Raw genomic sequence first — 20,000 nt, 5'->3', positions numbered from 1 at the left:
GGGACATTTTCGACAGGAAGAAATAAACCGTCAAACGTGTTCGTAAGGTGTTCGACCACCAGGATCCACAAGAAAAGCTTTGATGCACCTTGGCGTCGATTTTCTGGAACAGCACTGGAGCGATGAACGTCTTCTAAAAGATATTCCGTCAGCTGGTGTTATGATGGTGTATACCACGCCGCCCCATTATCTCCCACAGGTTATCAAATTGCGTTGAGATCTCGCGAGCGTTCCGGCCATAGTGTGTTTGATTTCCTTCATTTTCATCCTCATCGAACCGTCCGGCGAGCCCTGTGGATGAGTGCGGGGTCATCCTGGAAGAGGCCGCACCCAGAAACGTTTCATCGTAGGATGAAGGAGAACTTTGTATCGAGTCATAGAGTTGCAGTGGCGTTTCTTCCTAAACGGACGATGGTGCCAATAGTAGGTCACGTGACCGTAACGTGGAATACGAATGCCATCGCTGTATAAACCCCCTGGAAGTGTCACTTCTCGGAAACGTTCTCGTAATTAAACGTGATCTGTATTTTATTGATCTACCGATGATTCGTTTCATTTTCGGGAGATAACGAGCGACGGATTAGGGAATAACGATCCCCCGGGCACGGAAGCAGAAAAGGCCCCACCCCCTCCCTCACGGATATACTTTTTCTTTGGATAAAAGGACACACGGGACACACTCGGCTGTCTAAAAACGGCACACGTGATCCCGCTTGAAGCCAAGTATATGTTTCAGGATGCACAACAAACTCAGCAGAATACGGAGGGTTCCGCCTACACACAACTCAAGTCATAAACACTCACTTTGAAGGTGTAACGGTGGGGGTTTTTTTTCTCCTTGGAACGTCTTCAGAGTGTAGGCTTTCGACTGAGTTTTTCAGCCAGACTTCGAGCCCTTTGACTGTAGAGTTAATAAGAAGAGCGAGTTTACATACTGTAGAGGCTCTGCCTTGGGGAACTCCCTGACTCCTTGCGCTCTGGGCCCATGCCCGGTAGGCCCTTCCAGTAATCCAGTGATAGATCAAGTGCTTCCTGAAGTGTCTTTCTACTAAAGAAATGGCCTGCGACATCTATTCCGACAGGATATAATGGAATCTTTACCAGTCCAGATTGATTATACAGTTAGGGATTTGGTGATATCTTATCGTTTGCGATATACCGGTAGAAATTCTCCCAACAATAAGTCTTCCCGAGATAATAACGATAAATCCTAGGCGGAGTTTAGCGCTAAACGAAGAGCTACCGTATCTCTACATTCTGGAAGCGGTTTGGTTACAGAAAATCAGTTTTACTTTTAGATCAATGTTTGTGTTTCTGAGGCTCTCAAGATCACAGCTATCACTTGTAGCCAAAACCAATGGCGCACGCTACTATATTTATATCGTCACTGACTTCGCTATCGTAATAAATACCAGAAAATATCGCGATATTTTCAGTCAATATCGCCCATCCCTATATACAGTATACATTTACATTGATTCATTTATTCATTTAAATATTAGCCATATACCTCTACATTTACGTTTATGGCATTTGGCAGACGACGTTATCCACACCGTATGTATCATGTATACAACTGAGCAGTTGAGGGTTAAGGACCTTGCCCAAGGGCCCAGCGGTGGTAGCTTGGCGGTGCTGGGGTCTGAACTCATGACCTTCTGGTCCGAAGTCAGAATTTGTCCTTCTCTTCTCTTCTCTTCTCTTGAACTCAATTATAACTCTTGCACGGTAACACTACTCGTATTTGTTCTCTACTTGATATATCACTTTGCTTGTATTTCCTCGTTTGTAAGTCTCGTTGGATAAAAGCGTCCGCTAAATGAATAAATGTCGATGTAAATATTACCTGGGATTATTTCTGGTCATTTCATAGTAGGTAAAAGACGGTGTAATCTTTCCATAATGACATTAAAGGAAATCCCTGTGTGAAACGAATCCAGTCCGAATAGGCCTTTACAGTTAACAACGTTCGTTCCGCTGTAATATAATAAACGGAAAATACGGCTGCCGTTACGAGAACGCTAATGCATATAAACAGCCGTCGCGGTTTCCGCTTGCATGAATGCGTGTAGAAATCGCCGAGATGCTGCTCGTTTTCTGAAGGGACGGACAAAATGGCTGCACATCAACAGCTCAAATTATCTGTTTAACACGTAAGACATGGTATTTAAACTGATCAAGGTTGCCAGATCCTAGGCTCCCGGTCTTCACATCCCTCATTATATACATTTGTGATATATATATATATATATATATATATATATATATATATATATATATATATATATGTTACAGTATAAGCAGAACTAAACACTGAAGTGTTTCATTACAACACAGATGTTGCTGTTATGCCTCTGGTTGGCTGATATGTAAAGTAATAAGCGGAATGTTCCAGATGCACACCTGCTAAGTGTTTCAGATATTCACACACACACAACCGCTTGAACCCGGTTGGTGTTTGTAGTTGTCGGCTCCTGTAGCTCAGGGGTAAAGACACATTTCGACACACGCGTGGCTCATTAGCATCAGAAGGCAGTGCAGATTGCTCTCTTTTGCTTGAGTGAATGTGAAGGCGAAGCAGGAGACGCCACATGTCGCGGTGCTTTTGGCGCTCTCTTCGGGAGACTCCTGCCGAGCCTGTTATCAGGGTGCAGTGAGATCGTGTTGCCCGTTTAGCAAAAACCAATGAGTCTTAACATTGTAAATCCACTTCCTCATGTACTCATGGAGGTTTGGTGATAGTCCTTTGGTTCTTTCATGCCGGAGCTCGGTGTATCATTGAATTGGTCCCGTACGTTTAACTGCATGTAAGATTGGAACATTTTACATGTCGGAGCAAAATAGGCTGGAGAAGTGTTGCATGTATATTTTTAATATTTAATAACCATCCATCCATCCATAATATTTAACACATACTGGCATTGTCTGTTTACGGTGATTAAACTGTGTGTTTGAGCTTGTATGCTAACCCTGGCGATGACGCAACCATCCGTAGCTGGAATGCTAGCCAGTCACTGCTGTCTGTTAGCCCACCCATAGCGAATAGGGTTAGTTAGTCCTCTCCTTAAAACATGAAGTGATCATTTCTATAGACTCCAACCAAAAGCAGACCAGGTATTAACCCGGTTTAAAACTCAGAACAGTAGAATATAGAGGACTTTTAAGAAGAAGAAGAAGAAAAAGCCTTTGTTTGTATGTCTAAACATATTTTATACACAGACTGACCGTGTGAATGAGTCGTAATTACTACACATGCTACCGTTGCATAACAAACGTACTGTACTGTATGTCTGGGAAACGAATCCCTCGTTAAAGTGATTCTTTTGGTGCTGTGAAATGTCATTCGTCCTCACAGCAAGTTCAGACCTTTTCGTGTCACTGACCAGCGTGTCCCTGACATGAGCATCAGTTTCAAGACAATGATTTTACTGTCTTAAATAAGCGTGGATTAGCGTTCACCCGTGAAGTAGCCTGCCAGATTGGTCGTGATGGGAAAAGTTAGCTGGCATGTGGGAGCTTTATTTACTTCATTGTAAGAGAAAAATGGGGGAGGAAATGGAGGGTTTGACCAACATATTGGGGGCAGTGGTGGCTTGGCGGTTAAGGCTCTGGGTTACTGATCAGAAGGTCAGGGATTCAAGCCCCAGCACTGCCATGGTCTGGGATACTGATACAGCCCCACTGTATCACTGCCAGGCTCTGGGTTACTGATCGTAAGGTCAGGGATTCAAGTCCTAGCACTGCAAGGCTCTTGGTTACTCATCGTAAGGTCAAAGGTTCATGCCCCAGCTTTGGGTTACTGATCAGAAGGTCAGGAGTTCAAGCCCTAGCACTGCAAGGCTCTGGGTTACTGATCAGAAGGTCAGGGGTTCAAGCCCCAGCACTGCCATGGTCTGGGATACTGATACAGCCCGACTGTATCACTGCCAGGCTCTGGGTTACTGATCGTAAGGTCAGGGATTCAAGTCCTAGCACTGCAAGGCTCTTGGTTACTCATCGTAAGGTCAAAGGTTCATGCCCCAGCTCTGGGTTACTGATCAGAAGGTCAGGGGCTCAAGCCCTAGCACTGCCAGGCTCTTGGTTACTTGGTTACTGATTGGAAGGTCGGAGGGTTCAAACCCCACTGCCAGGGTGCTGTATCATGGCTGACCCTGTGCTCTGACCTGACATGCTGGGGTATGCGAAGAAAAGAATTTCACTGTGCTGTAATGTACACCTGGCCAATAAAAGACATTATTATTATTATTATATCACCTGTATCAACTCATTTTTCTCATCTTTTCCGCTCTACCCTAAACATTCAGTACCGTTTAAAAAGCTTCGTCTTCTCACTGCTATGCAAATGAAGTCATTTATCATAGGTCAGAAGGAGCACAAGCTCGTAAAATGATATGAGGGAGCCGTCTGGCTCGATACAGCTCTGTTTATTTTGAAGACATGAAAACGTTTATTAAGTTGACGAATTTATGCAAGTATAGAGTCTGACTTTTAGACCTTTTCGTAAAGTCTCTGATGACTCACTCGCCAATCCGTGAATTCATTTAGCTGCTGTTTGTCGAAAATGTCAGCCCTTTGCTTTTGCTTTTTCCTTACGAACTAATTTTTTTTTAAATAGTATATATTCCCTCTAATATCAACCGATTGAGTTTGCTCTGAAGAAATAGATACACACACACTGTTACGGAACGAGACTGGAGGCGGATGCAGGTGCAGGTCACAGTCTTTATTACTTAAACCAGAAACAAATAAACAGGTAAACAAACACAGGGAGCGAGGTCTCTACTGACTATACTCACTCTGGTCCCCTAGCTACGACCGCTAGCATGCTACACATTAGCACATAGCGGTATACTTCCTCCTAGGTTTAACTAACAAACCTAATTAACTCAAAACATGGGCACCTGTGGCAAATCAGAGACATGCTCAAACTTAACTCAGTGTCCAAGCGGGAAGTGAACGAAAACAAAAGAGTCACGTGACCAGTCAGCGGCCGTACCGCAGTGCCCTCTGCTGGCCGTGGCGTAACACACACACACACAGCAGGGGGTATGGCTATGGAGGGGCCTGGGTGGGCCTGATTTCGGATGACTTTTTAACGGATTTAAAAGCTAATCCGGAGTTTTGTTTGAAACAGTAAATCCGGTCACATCTGTGAACGTAGCTGGGTCCGGGACATGTCGAGTGACAAAAAGTACCAGACTCTCGAGTGTAAGCTAGAAATCTGGCTTGTGTCATAGGCTGTTAAAACAAGACAAAGACAATTAAATATTAAAGATATGGTATTTATTTATGGTATTGGCGGGGCAACATCACTATAATAACGTCCTAAAGACGTAATGCGTCTTGGGCATGCGACCAGACCCTGTCGATATGACTTTTTTGCTACCCCACTCACACATAACACATGCATGAGATTGTTGACTAATGTATTCTTGCTGCTAAAGTGTATGTTAGACTTGTCCCATTCTGCATGGTCCCATATCAGCAGTTCACCTTGTTGCAGGGAAGTCTTCACCAACCCAAACCTGACACACAGGTAAGATACCTCCGTACTTTAGTGCTTGATAATCAGAAAACACAACACGGTGTAATGCGCGATGTTTATCCACAGCCTCCGGACAAGACTTCCTGTTCGTCCGTCCCTCAGATCGTCCTGACCGGGTGTCCTACTTCGTCGTCCGATATCTCCACGAAAGGAACCCCGACGCAGGTTTCCAACTCGGCACAACGAGACACGAGCACGGGAAGTCTTAGTTACAGCAGCTGCATCGTCAAGAGTCCACGTCTGTCGCTGTGGAAACGGGAGCCATCAACCACGAATCGGACGCCATGTCAGATCCCGGATTTAAACAGGACGATAAAGGAGCTCCAGGAAGGCACGATTCATTCAGGCGAACCGTCTTCGTCTTCACCGTCACCTTCACCTTTAGCAGCAAAGAAGCCAGCGAGATTAGCGAAAACCGAGCTGAGGATCCAGGAATCCTTTGAGATCGATGATGAGAAGGTAATAGATGATGGAGAAGAGGATCGATCCCAGATCCAGGAGCGCAAAGAGGACATTAGACAGACCACGTATCGGCGCCTGGACAATCTGGAGGAGACCATCCGCGAGCTGGAGCTCAGCCTTCTTGATTTTGGGACTCCGGCCATCCCGACCTGGCCTCAAGGTATTCCGGATACGAATTCCAAGATGTCGGCCAGCACAGCTCCTCCACCTCTATCGACAATAAAGAGCTCAGGAAGAGGAGAGATTCGGAGACCTCCTGTTCCACCTAAACCATCCATAAATACCGATGCAGCCAAGGTTCAGGAACACACTCAGCCCTTAATGTCTCTCGCTCTTCTGCACTCTCTCTCCTTGTCCTGCTGTCGGCTATTGATTCTGGTGTGATAAGGAGACGTGATAGCGAGCCTTTCTGACTCCTACTGTCCTCCGTCCCTCCTTTATCTTCTTTCCATCACACTATCTCTTCGACACAACGGCGATTAAACTCAACTTCGTCTCTCCTTTGCTGTTTACTCTCTGTACCTACAGCTATAACTGTCTGGTGATGAAAATAAATTGCCTGAGCTTCTCTCTTTTCCTGCCTTTTTTTCTCCCCCCCTCTCATCTGCTGTCGAAACGCTTCAAGGTCTCGCGGGTCTTTTCCCGTCCGCTTATCCCGGCTTCACGGCGACGTCCTGTCCGCCTAACGAATAACGCCGTCGAGCTTCTCGCCCGTTACGTATTTCACGACGGAGACACGTTAAGCAAGCTAGACGGCGTGAAGATCGCGAACGCACGAATTACGCGATTATAACGAGTGAACTACCGGGTCAAGTCTTAACGAGTCGTCCGATTAGGAACGTTTTTTTGGAAAACCGGATACAAACGCACGAAGGAGTTTGATAATAGAACGCAATATAACAACGATCTTGACGCGTTACGTGGATGGACGGGGGAAAAAAAACGACAAACACGGAATGAGAACAATGACGGGAAATACATGCACAGCGCGGTCAACTAGGATCAAGACTTATATTCAGAGGAATACTTGGGATGCTTTCTTTCATGGGCAGGATTTAATACCTGCCCTCCAGTGGTATTTCGACGCGCTCATTATCGCCGGTTTCGTAGTGACGTCACGTACGTACAGGTTGAATCTTTAAACGATGGACAGAATGAATAACCGCCTTAATCAGGAAATCAAAAATGGCTACATCACATGAACAGTAGTATTTAGAAATGAATGCGTATGACGGGCAGACGCTTGTGTTAATACCTCTAGGGTTTAAATCGGGAGAGTTCTCACAGTCTCTTGACGTGCTCAGGTACAGAACGTGCTGAAATTTGGAAAAGCCGAGTGAGCTGAGCAACCCCCCCCCCCCCCCAAAAAAAAAAAAAAAACCCCACAATTCTGAATGTCTGAGTCGAGAGGAAGAACAGAACGTTCAGAGAGCCTCACTCGGTAATAATTACCGATGCAAATCTGTTATCATTATCGTTTCCTGCAAAGGGGAATCTTTTCTGAACCATGTTTCCTCAGTGTGTGTGTGTGTGTGTGTGTGGTGTATGCACTGTCGCCCGTTTTTTTATTCCGCTTTCACCTTCTGCCACGCTTCACACGTGAATGTGCAGAAAAGCACACTTTTTAATAAGTTTAATTTATTTATTTTTTTTAAATGAAAAAAATAATAATAATTTCATATCATTCTACTCTCTCAGAGTGGCGGTGGGAAGGCGATATCTCGCCTAAAGCACCTCCAACAGAGCGGCTTGGACAAGAGCAAGGTGGGCAAACAGAGAGAAGACTTCCTCAAGAGCCAGGGACACCAGCAGGTATGCGTCTTCCACCCCTGACCCCTGTCGTCAATACGAATCACCGATTCATATTCAGCCGCCGCGAGAGCCGCAAAAACCCCGAAACTCTCGTTAATTAGTAGTAATCACTCTATCGTACGTATGTTTAGCCGGCGTAATGATTCGTGGCTTCACTGTATATTTCATTTTCTGATTATATAGTTGTGATTCGAAATGAGAAATGAGCCGTCTCATGTTTCTATATAAAGTGTTCGAGAGAGAGGCCATATCCTGCGTCATACAGTTCTACACACAGGTCCCGATTCGTTACTGATTAATAACTGAGGACTAAGCTGAGCGTTTATGGGGTTCATATGAAGCTGGGCCGAGGTAGAGTGCCATCATTTAAAAATAAATAAATAAATAAATAAATAACTAAATAAAGGTGACTTTTTAAAAATAAATCAATATCAAGCAGGTCTTAAATTAAATTAAGCCCCGCCTCTGGTGTTCATCGCAGACGACGCTAGACCAATCACGACAGACTGGGACAGCTGACCAATCAGAGCAGAGTATGCTCTCTGAAAGGAGGAGTTTCGAACGAATCCTTTAGAAGGAGTCATTTGACGAGTCGTTTGAGTTAAAGTTCCATCATAATGATGGCAGTGTTTTTCTCCATGCACAGATAAATCCGAGTGCCGCGTTACCTTCCCCTTACACTCGAAATTGAAATTCCGTCCAGAGCTCAAGATTTATACCGGTGACCCGAGAGAGATCAGGGATGTGTGTGTGTGTGTGATTTGTGTGGGAAGCGAGGCTGAACGAGAGCTCTCTGACAATGATATAAAAAAAAAAAAAACATGTCTCTGTAAGAACAGAGTGGCGATGTCAGCGAAGTGCACTTCCAGAGTAGACGCTCCCTCAAGAACCGACAGACAAAAGAAGACCCTTTAAAAATAAATAAACGTCTTCTGCGTCACGCAGAAGACGACAGGTGAAGGGAGAAATGTGGGCGGAGTTCAGCGCGAGACAGTGAAACAAATCGTGATGGATTTGACGTGTTCCTCATACGGGTTAGATCTGTAGCCGGGTCTCAGTAGACTTGATACGAACTCCGCTCTTGATAGCATTTCGCCTTTGGATTATATATATATGTGTGTGTGTGTGTGTGTGTGTGTGTGTGTGTGTGTGTATATATATATATATATATACAGTTTCAGCGATGATTGCAAGCAACAAAGCAACACTGAGATTTTGAATTGAGATGCAAATTAGGCATTGCTGACTCAAATGATTATTTGGATCAAATCTCATACGTATTTGACGTCCTGTCTGAAGTAGCCGAGATCGTAGATGCCTAGCACGTGATTAATGATTGAGCGTCATGTATAGGGACTACTGGTTCTCATTAAAACTAACCTCATTCCTTGACTGATTGATCTTCAGGAAGTCCTTTATGCTGGTCAGAGTGGTGTTGGATCCGAGGCTTGTCCAGGGAACGCTAGGAGAGAGTTTACACACTCATTCCGAGGCGGTATAGCGTAGACTACACCTACACCTACTGACATGTTTTTTTGAGGTGGGAGGAAACCAGAGGACGTGGAGGAAACCCTCGTGGACACACGGAGAACAGGGTTGAACCTGGAGCCCTAGAGCTGTAAGGCAGGGCCAGTACCCAGTGTGCCCCTGTGGCACCCTGCCAACTTTATGGCTTATACTGATGTTAACATTTTACCAGTGGTATATATTTGAGAGTGCCTGTGTGAGAGAGAGAGAGAGAGAGAGAGAGAGAGAGAGAGAGAGAGAGGGAGAGGGGTCTCTCTCCGGACACGCTGGCTCTGATCAGAACTTCGGCTCGTCTCATTAAATAAACCTTTAATTATTCTCTTTGAAATGGAGAGCACGACCTCCAGCACCTTCACCACCCTCACACATGCTGTATGGATGCCCACATTCTCTCTCTCTCGCTCTCTCTCACTCTCTTTCCCTCTCTCTCTCGCTCTCTTTCCCTCTCTCTCTCGCTCTCTCTCTTACTCTCACGGTCTCTCTCACTCTCTCTCTCAATCGCTCTCGCTCTCTCTATTTCTCTCTCTCTCAATCTCTCGCTCTCTCTCTTGCTCTCACGCTCTCTCGCTCTCTCTATTTCTCTCTCTCTCAATCTCTCGCTCTCTCTCTTGCTCTCACGCTCTCTCGCTCTCTCTATTTCTCTCTCTCTCAATCTCTCGCTCTCTCTCTTGCTCTCACGCTCTCTCGCTCTCTCTATTTCTCTCGCTCTCTTTCTCTCTCTCTGTCTCTCAATCGCTCTCGCTCTTTCTCTCTCCCTCTTTCTCTCTCGCTCTCTCTCTCTTTCTCCCTCGCTCTCTCGCTTGCACTCTCTCGCTCTTTCTCTCTCCCTCAATCGCTCTCGCTCTCTCTCTCGCTCTCTCTCTTTCTCCCTCTCTCTCTCTCAATCGCTCTTGCTCTCTCTCTCTCTCCCTCTTTCTCTCTCGCTCTCTCTCTCTTTCCCCCTCGCTCTCTCTCTCTCACTCTCTCTCTTTTTCTCTCTCTCTCGCTCTCTCTCTCTTTCTCTCATGCACTCACTCTCTCTCTCTCTCGCTCTTTCTCTCTCTTTCTCTTTCTCTCTCACTCTCTCTCTCTTTCTCCCTCTCTTGCTCTGTCTCTATTTCTCTCTCCGTCTCCCTCTCCCTCTCTCTCTCTCTCTCTCTCTCTCTCTCTCTCTCTCTCTCTTTCTAGCATGTACACTCCATGAAGTGTTGAAGTGTGCACCCACTTGCTCTTTCATCTCAAGGTTATTTTTTCATCTAGACCAATTTTTCCCTTCTCTCCCCATCACTCTCTATCTTCTCACCATTGTCTTTTATCCTTCTCTCTCTCTCTCTTGCTCACTCACTCGCTCTCTCTCTCTCTCTCTCTCTCTCTCTCTCTCTCTCTCTCTCTCTCTCTCTGGGATTGTAAAGTGCATCCTGAGTGCTGCGATTGTTTTATATTTAATATCCGATTGCCCCGAAAATTTGCAGATTCATGAGCCACGCGTGGGCAAATTGTCTAGCGTAATGCACATAGCCTAAAACAAATATGAGGAAAAGGCCATGCTTCCACATCTTTAGGCCACGCCTTCTACCCGAGCTCCATGTCAGCCCGCTTTCTGTGCTGAGCAGGAAAATGATTCAGCGTCAAGGTGACGCCCTTTTGTCTATTTTTACACGCAACAGTGTGTCCTGCGGTGTCAGAGCCCACACCGAGTCTGTCTGAGACGTTCGAGGTGAGCGCGTGGTGATTTCGACGTGCAGTTTCTACCGCACTAAACCGAAGGCTATAAGTATTAGCAATAAACCAGGCTAATGGTGGCACCGATCTTCAAATACCAGACTGGAAATTTCGAGTCAGTCGGGAACGCGACGTATTCCTTTTCGAAGTGCTTCTGACGGCGAACGGAGATAGACGAGAGAATAATAATCCCGCAGCTTTCCCAGTCTTCGTCATTCCCCGGTGGCAAAAGTATGATTTTCTGCCCTCTAATGACTCTAAGCAGTTTAATACGAGTCATATTTCCTCCATTATGCTGCTGCCGTCATTATGATGATATTCTTTATCACGACCGTAATTTCCCGTTACTTGCGTTATGAAAATCCTCTCCGAATCGCTTCTCTGTATGCAGATTCTCTGTATTCCCTCGCCCACTCCCCATCCCCCCCCCCCCCCGAGCTGAGCGATGCGTTATTACTTTATGAACCCGCCGATGTGAGACGTTCTCTGTTGCTTAGTGACCTACACCCTGAGCTGTTGCTAGATTCTTCCACGGTGACTTCACAACCCGGTTCTCAGGGTCGTGGAGATCCTTATTCCAATGACTCAAATGTCATAGACGACGTTTTATTTGTATTTATTTATTTATTTATTTATTTACCCGTGACAGCTTGGGGTTACGTAACAATTGCAAAGAGTGCCAGCGTCGTTGCATCAGTGTTTGGCCAGCTGACACTGTAGGTGGACGGATAAACGAAGGAAATGTCAAACACGTCGCGCTGTAATAATTGCACTTGTGTCAGATTCCACGAGTCGATGTACAACCCGGAAGGCGTTTCCATCAGATGTCGGCATACCACCTGGAAAACATCCGACATCCTACGCGCGATGGAACGAAGCGGGCCTACTCAGTTGGCTGTATTGCAGTGCATTATGGGAGTCATAATTGTGACAACCTTTGTTTCCGTACTTAAACGTGGCCTGACGTAACGTCTGAATCGAATGTCTGAGATACGGCGTAATCCTGCGTAATTAGGAGGAGGAGCGCGTCGGAACAAAAGTTTGTGCACCCATAACAAGAGATTGCGTTTCGGACTCGTGTCGTGACAGAATATTTGTTTTATTTTTTTCCCCCCCGATTATACATTGTTCCATTTAACCTAACAGTCTTTAGGCATTAGATTTCATTAACATATGTCAGTATACTGGAAACGATCTCGATGTGTAATTGTAAGTGAGCCTCAGCAGTTAAGGCTCTGGGTTACTGTTTGAAAGGTACTGTTGGGCTGTTGAGCAAGGCCATTAACTCTCTCTGCTCCAGGGGGCGCTGTATCATGGCCGACCCTGCGCTCTGACCCCGACCTCCTACCATGCTGGGGTATGCGAAGAAAAGAATTTCACCGTGCTGTAATGTATACGTGATCAATAAAGACTCATTCTCATTATTGCACAAGCAAGAGTATTTAGCAGGACCACACGATTCCAAGCCGCATTGCGGTATCGCTTTTATAAAAGTGTTCTGTAAACAGGAAATGAACACCGAGTAAGCGACATTTCGGGCACAGTACATGCCAAACGTTTTGTCGATTCCTGCTGCGCTAGCGGAAATCGCTCCTGAAGAAGCCACACCCGTTAGTTCACTAGCTAGCTCACGTCGATTTGTACGTTCGCAAACTTGCGTCCGGTCGAATCGCCTTCCCTTCTTCATTTGGAGAGCGTTCATATTTGAAGTCAAAAGCCATATCCACGGAAAGGGAAAAAAAAGGAGTTTGCCATGTCCGCTGATGATGTCACTAACACCGGGAACCAGGAGCTTCGAAATAGGAAGTGGAATTTTACGAGCAGAGCGGTACACACAAGTGAAATGTCCCAGCACGGTTAGACTAAATCTTCGACCAATCAAATCAGTCGACCGGACTGTTGTATAAGAGTTCATTGGATAATTCCGGGGTCTACATGTAGGGTTCTACATAGAATCTTCCAAGGGTTTCCTCCATAAGGACATCTCTATACAGTGTGTAAGTAGTTTTTAAATAACATTTTTTTTAAAAACGTGATCCGATCGTGGGGAAATGTCACAGCTCGTAAGGCTTTAGACTTGGCTTTAGAGTTGAAACGTATTATTATTAGCAGAAAATGATATCATTTTTGTAAATAATATCATCATATAATTGTCTTGTTTTTTCTCATGAATGTTTTTTAGGATTCAGCCATAGCGACATGCGGCAGGTTTTCCCAGACCGCCACGCTTAGAATTCGATAAAAATGTTCACTCACAGTTACTGGGTGCAAAAGCGACCTTGTCTACACTTCTGAATTTCTGTCAGATATTAGAGACGTTCTCTGCGGTTTCTTCTCCATCTGTCATTCGTGTCACTCTTTATCTCTCTGTGGATTTGTTTTCTCTCTCTCTCTCTCTCTCTCTCTCTCTCTCTCTCTCTCTCTCTCTCTCACACTCAAGGCGCCATCTGCTTCACCTTCAGATCTAAAACTCGTACACTAATTTACCATCTGCACCGCGCGGTGCTGACAACGGAGAAGCTATTTCTTCTTGAATGCAAAGTACCGCATTTGAAATTCTTTCGCTAATATGGAGATCCGAACGTCCTGTGTATTCCTGTACCTGATCACCTCGTGGTGATCAGAGTGTATATAGAGTGTATCCGAGCGTATAAAGGTGGGTATATCCTTACGTCTTAGCCCTAACGTCTTGAGATACCGATAGCCTCTTAGCGCGGACCGGACCCCACGAAGTGTCCCGGGGACAGAAAACCTCGACCATTCGGTCGAATCTAATCAGGGACTCTCACACTCTTTGAGGACCCATGAGGAATGATTACGTTTTTATATTTTTTTTTTTGCTGTAAATTGGGTAGCAAGGGGCTCAGGGAAATCTAACAATAATGAAATCAAAGAGAGCGCACACACTATTCCCACTACTGCTGTGTTATTGCCACACCGACACTCATGATCGCACTCGCACAGTTCATAACGCGGTCCTGTGAAGCTCAACATACTTCGAGTGACACAACAGAAACCGACCGACTCGAGGGTTATGTATATAGATAGATAAATAAATAAATAAATAAATAAAATCCATCTATGATATTTGAGGCGTATTGGAATAAGGATCCCAGGTCAAGGAGAGAGGTCGTGCACTGCTTTTCATCAAAATGTATAGCCTACACCCCTTATACGATTTATACACACACATGTTACATGCTAAGCTTTGTCGGAGCTTCTTATCAGATTAGCAAAGTCAGCTAGTCAGCTGTAGTCGCTACGTACACTCGCTCGAGGCACCGACGACGACCCCTGCTACGTCCTTCCGAGCTTTATTTTTTTTCTTCATAATGTCTCTATAGACGTGTAATGAGAAGTCATGCATGAGAGGTTGAGATGAAAGCATAGTTAGAAGTTTTTTCTTTATTTCATTGTCGCATAATAAACGGGGAACTAATTGCAGGTAGGAACCAAAGTCGCGAGTGGGGACCTGAAGGAACGCGCCAAAGGATTGGTCTGAGGAACCACTTGTTTGCATTCGATGCTGCACCGTGTCATACCACATTCGCAAAGATAGAATTGAGAAATTCATCAGTTCAAATGATTTACCTTTTGCCAGTGTGGCTGAAATCACTGTTCGCTGATGCTCACATGCATAAAACATGAATTGCTTCTTTGTTACTTGCGTGAACGTAGGGGTTATACTGTACAATCACCGTTCACTGTTGTTGTACGTGCCTGTCGTCATGCATGCTCAATACTAATGAGTGTCTTCTGTTTTCATCTCTCCATCCCTCTGATCTTCCCCCTTCCTTTTTCATCCTCCTCAACCTGCCCACCTGTCATCGTCTCCGTGGGACGATGCTATCGCATCGCCAAACTGACATCCCTGACCCGTGACCTCATGACCCCAGTGAGAAGAAACACTACTTGACACTCACCCCACCTCCCTCTCCTCTTCCTCCTCGTCATCATCCTCCTTGGAGTCTCCTCGGCCTTGTACACATCTCTCAGTCTCCCATTCCTAGATGTGTACACACGTGAGAAAAATAGGAACCCCGACCGAAACCCTACCCAGACCCTCCATGAGCATGTGGGGTCGATTTGCTTAAAATGGATGACCAAGAAAGACTTCCACAATCAAACGTATTCACTTCATAAAGAATAGTATACATCCTCCTTATTTTCTTCTCTCTTTCTGTCTTCTCTGCTCACCACTTTCCCACCTTGCTGCCCCTAGACGGAGTTGTTTCTGCCCCCCAGCACCCGGGCTGCTAGCTTCTCTGGCCGTCTGCCCTCTGGGTTCTGTAATAACCACCAGGAGGATCCGTTTTCCTCTTCTGGCCAGACCAAAGCCCTCCTGGCCACGCTCTCAACTGAGGCCCTGCTGCTTGCCACCACCCTCAGGCATCGCCGGCTCCTCCGAGAACAGAGCACCAATTCTTCAAAACCTCCCCCTTCACTCTCCACCGACCACTCTTCACCCTCTTCAAGCTCCTCTTCCTCGGCCTCAACCCCTTCTCCTGTGTCCGCCGGCTCATCCCATGACCCAAACCTCTTGATTGGCGACAGTACAACAAACAAGAAGAAAGGAAATGATGTCATGCCCCAGTTTGTTCCAGCTGCCAACACTGAGTGAGGTACTGGGATGAGAACGAACCTCCATGCAAAAGATATGCACGTCAAGGTGAGAGAACAACAAAGACGGCTTGTATTTATAGAGTTTGAAAACTTCTTCATCATGTAGAATCTCCTCCTCCATCTTGGCTGAACCCTCGAGGAGCCTGGAGGAATGATAAAGGCTACAGCCCACACACACACAGCCTACCATCTCTCATTCGTTATGGGTTTATTCTTCTCCCATCTGGATCCTCCAGAAACCCGACAGTACTGCCAGTTTCCCTCAGAAAGCCCACAGATGGGTTTGGATGCCCTCCACGTTCCAGCCTGACGCTCAGTCACGTCGACGAGCCAGCAAAATACCACCCGGACGAGGCCAGAGAAAGGACTCTCTACCCCAAACACAGTCATCCATCTGCCAAATATCACCTTTCACAGACCTAATGGTGTCTGGTAGATTTTTATCAAGTGTAATTAGCTAGACTGTAAACCTGCGTGATTGAAGGTAGAGTTGCAATAATCCTAAAGTGAGTACAGTAGTAGTCAATGTGTGTTCAGATTTATATCCTCTTAATATTTAAAACAGGATAATGTGAGGGGAAAACAACTAAACAAACCTGTATAATCAACATTTTTACTTCCGGGATGGTTTCTCTGGGTACGAACAGAACGGATCATGTACTGCCCTCGGAGCAACGACGATACCCGATGAGATACTTCTAGGGGTGTGTCTTTTTAACTTTAGTCGAAGGAAGATAATTGTAGGGGAACATTTATGAAAGTACTTCATTACACCGTAAGGACCGCCGGTCTAATTTTGCGTTATTGGGTAGCTTGGTGAACACAAACGACTGAAACTGGTGCTATCGTCTTTTTAAACTGATGGGAATACCAATACGAAGAGGAAAACCGTGTATGATTCAAAATCCATAGTCCTTGTTATGTCCACACAGAGTATATGGTTAATCTGTTATATTTCTTCAAACTTGGCACAAAGTTATAAATTGGTAACTGGCACACTTATATAGCACTTTTATCCAAAGCGTTTTACACTGTGTCTCATTCACCCATGGTAGCAGAGCTGCCACGCAAGACGCTAACTTGCCATCGGGAGCGATTCGGGGCTCAGCGTCTCACCCAAGGACACTTCGGTATGTGGAGTCACGTGGGCAGGGAATCGAACCGCCGACCCTACGATGAGTGGACGACCCGCTCTACCACCTGAGCCACAGCCGCCCCGAGTTACAAGTGCGACAGACGGATTGCGGGATGTAGGAGGACGCTCGCTATTTACAGACGTTGAGAAAGTAGCAGTTGGCTAAATCGCCTAAGGAGAGCTTGTCTGAGGGTCCAAAGGTTATTTAAGGCACATTAATGCACGATGGAGGTCTAGACGCTCCAGAAAAGCACAAGTCTAAAGAGCCTGAAAGGAAGGATCTTCTCAACCATTACATTTTATTTAATTTTTTTCAAATCATAAAGTACAATGATCGAGTCTGACAATCAGCACTAGATTGGCACACTTTGTTTGACCCTTGGGCACTGCCACAACGCACAGCTCTGTTCTATAAAACCATGCAGAAAAGCAGATGGGAGGATCGGTGTAGTGTTTGGAGAACTACAGGGAACAACTATAGATCGTTCAAACGGGCCAGAAATATAAGACACCGGGAGTGAAGCTCATGTTCCGGCAATTTCGTCTGAGCTGGGTCGAAACGGGTCTCACGCGAGATAAGAATCGGACCCAGTCGGTCCGTTAGGACGACTTTTAGCTGCTTTGAATCGCATCAATATGGTACTCCATCATCCAAGGGAGGATTGGTGTAGTGTTTGGAGAACTTGCATGTCGAATGGGTTGAGGGGGTGATGGGGCGGGGTTTGGGCGGGCAGGCCATTTTGGTAGGAGGTTGGTCCGTTCAGTCCGTTAGGACAACTTTTAGCTGCTCGTAATCTCATGACTGAGTAACGCATAAGCTAATAGCACACGTGTCATAGACACGGTCTTGCTTTCAGAGAAATTAATAATATTTTTATTTATTTTTTATTTTTAAAAGGAGAGTATTAAGAGAATACGGATTTTCTTTCTACTTGTTTGACAGAACAAGTGCTGGAAATGGATTTGTCTCGGCGTGAAGATGAAAAACAATGGCCTGAGAGCAGGGCCCGTGAGAGCAGCAGGCTGCCGGAGGAGAGATTAGCACACGTGCTTGCGTTTTTTTTTTTTTTTTGGTTTTTTTTTTAAATGAAGAATTCAGTGCAAAGTGTCAGCTTTGGAAGGATTTCTGTTCCACAAGGGAAATCAACTTAATTACAGGAAACAAATCTGGCTCTTCTGGCTTCAGCTCAGCCTGGCAGTCGGCAAATGCCGAAAGAGAAATAAAAAGCTCTGCTCGCTGCAGCAGATTTGTCTTACTGTGTGCAGCTTTGTTCTTGAGAGCGAGAGAGAGAGAGCGCGAGAAAGAAAAAGACAGAGAGAGAGAACTCTTGATTCGTGTCCTTTAGAGAGGCTGACAGGATGAGTTGAACGAATTGCCTGACTGGCATTTGGCTTTTATGGCATCTTTAAACGCAAGGCACTGGATGATTTGTGCTTCATCACTGCTTCGTTTTTTTTGACACGTCTTGAAGAGAGAAAAAAAAAAAAAACGCCAAAGATATCAACCTTTTCCATATGGAAATCAGAACATCAAGAGAGAAACAGGGTTCATTTTGGGGGTTTTTGTTTTGCGTTGAATGTGTATGCCTTTCGTTTATCAGGTTTGTACGAAGCACCTCTGACGTTCTCACTGGCGTCAAATCCTTAACCAGAATGTCCACAGAAGAAGAATGATGGAAACGGCACCGGCGCCGCCTGGAAGAGAACGTTGGCCTCGAGCCAATTCGGTTCATTTACGTAGTAGCGATCGCAGTCCGAGCCACAGAACCTCACACTTGCAGCTTGCCTACTTCTACTGTACAAGTGTAGCTCTGGCCATTCCATCCGTCTCCTCCATACCCACTTTCTATATCCACGGATTAAAGTGTAGAGCTAAATGAGGTGGTGTTAGCATTAAATATAAACCATGGAGAGCTGAAGGAGGTAACAAAGTCCCAAAGTCGAATATCAATGAATAGACAATGAATAAACCCATGTCGGGGGGGTGAGGGAGGGGGAGGGGACAACACGATTTGCATTATAATCCCTGTGATTAGCTTTGGTTTTAGTTCATAACGAATGTAATATGTGTCATGTTTGTTGTTGTTTTGTTTTGTTTATTTTTTTGTGTAGGTTGGTAATACGATCGTCCCTAAACAAATCGAACGATGCAAACTTTTATCATCTCTTTTGTTTTATATTAACCGAAATTGCTTTGTACAGCTTTGTTCCTTTGCTTTTTTTTATTTTTTTTAACTATATATATATATATATATATATATATATATATATATATATATATATATATATATATAATTACGACTTTCACACCACACTAGCTTTATTATTTATTCACAAGACAAAACATTTTATATATTGAGTTTAAAATATTGTACAGTATGAATTCTATGTAATATAGAGTCGCTAGCATTGTAGATCGATGTGCAATTAGCCGTTTTGTTTTATTTTGTTTTGTTTTTTTTTGTTTTTGTGAAATACGGATCTTCTATTAGTTTCCGTGTGTGGAAACGTCGGGGTGAACGTTATCGTACCCTCCGGACGATAACGGCGTTAGCGCGAGCGTCGAAACCGTGAGATCGGGTCGAGCGCGCTCTCTCTCTGCACTCAGTGGAACCCTGGACTGTAACCCTGGAGTTTGGAGCGAAAGGTAAAACCGAGGCGTTTTTTTTTTTTTTTTTTTTTTTTTCCGGTAACGACGTATAATCGGGAAAAAAGCAAAAAAAAAAAAACCGTGATGAATTGCATGCGCGTATTGTTTAGTGGCGAAAGGAAGAAAGAACTGGCTGACGTTGGCGTCTGGCTAATGTACGATTATGTTCTCTAAGCTAACCAAGAGCACACTCGCAGTACTGACCGAAAGCACATGAAAAGCATAACGATGTGTAGATTATTTGAACTTTATTCTAACTTCATCCCTTTTAGGAAGCTTTTAATCGGCACGTCGGACGTTTCGGAAATCTCGGCATCGAGCAAACCTAGACTAAAAAGAATCGATATTATGTAAATATAAAGCATCGTTCTTACTTAGAGTTCTACATAAAATTGTTATGTCCAGGAAACAACAAAAGAAAAAAACATTTTATTTAAAAAAAAAAAAAAAGAAAGAAAAAAAAAGATGGAGTTCTAAGGTATTTATTAAAACTAAATAGCAATGCATGTATATTATAAAAGCAGTCGCACGGTGCCATTGTTTTA

The 20,000-nt window shown here is 44.8% G+C and overlaps 1 protein-coding gene across 2 annotated transcripts in view; it reads left to right on the top strand.

Annotated features, from left to right (window-relative positions):
* The window catches only part of srcin1a (SRC kinase signaling inhibitor 1a), a 65,730-nt gene extending 46,949 nt beyond the window's left edge, over window positions 1-18,781 (top strand). For both annotated transcript variants that reach the window (XM_047162025.2, XM_047162022.2), the window contains exons 15-18: window positions 5,486-5,536; window positions 5,612-6,304; window positions 7,706-7,819; window positions 14,944-18,781. In XM_047162025.2, the coding sequence (XP_047017981.2) occupies window positions 5,486-5,536; window positions 5,612-6,304; window positions 7,706-7,819; window positions 14,944-14,946 (861 nt within the window). In that variant the 3' untranslated portion in view covers window positions 14,947-18,781. The remainder of the gene's footprint in view (window positions 1-5,485; window positions 5,537-5,611; window positions 6,305-7,705; window positions 7,820-14,943) is intronic.
* The last annotated feature ends 1,219 nt before the right edge of the window (window positions 18,782-20,000 follow it).

This window comes from Ictalurus punctatus, chromosome 2, assembly GCF_001660625.3.
Source record: "Ictalurus punctatus breed USDA103 chromosome 2, Coco_2.0, whole genome shotgun sequence".
Taxonomy (NCBI): domain Eukaryota; kingdom Metazoa; phylum Chordata; class Actinopteri; order Siluriformes; family Ictaluridae; genus Ictalurus; species Ictalurus punctatus.
This window is presented reverse-complemented; position numbering and strand designations above follow the sequence as displayed.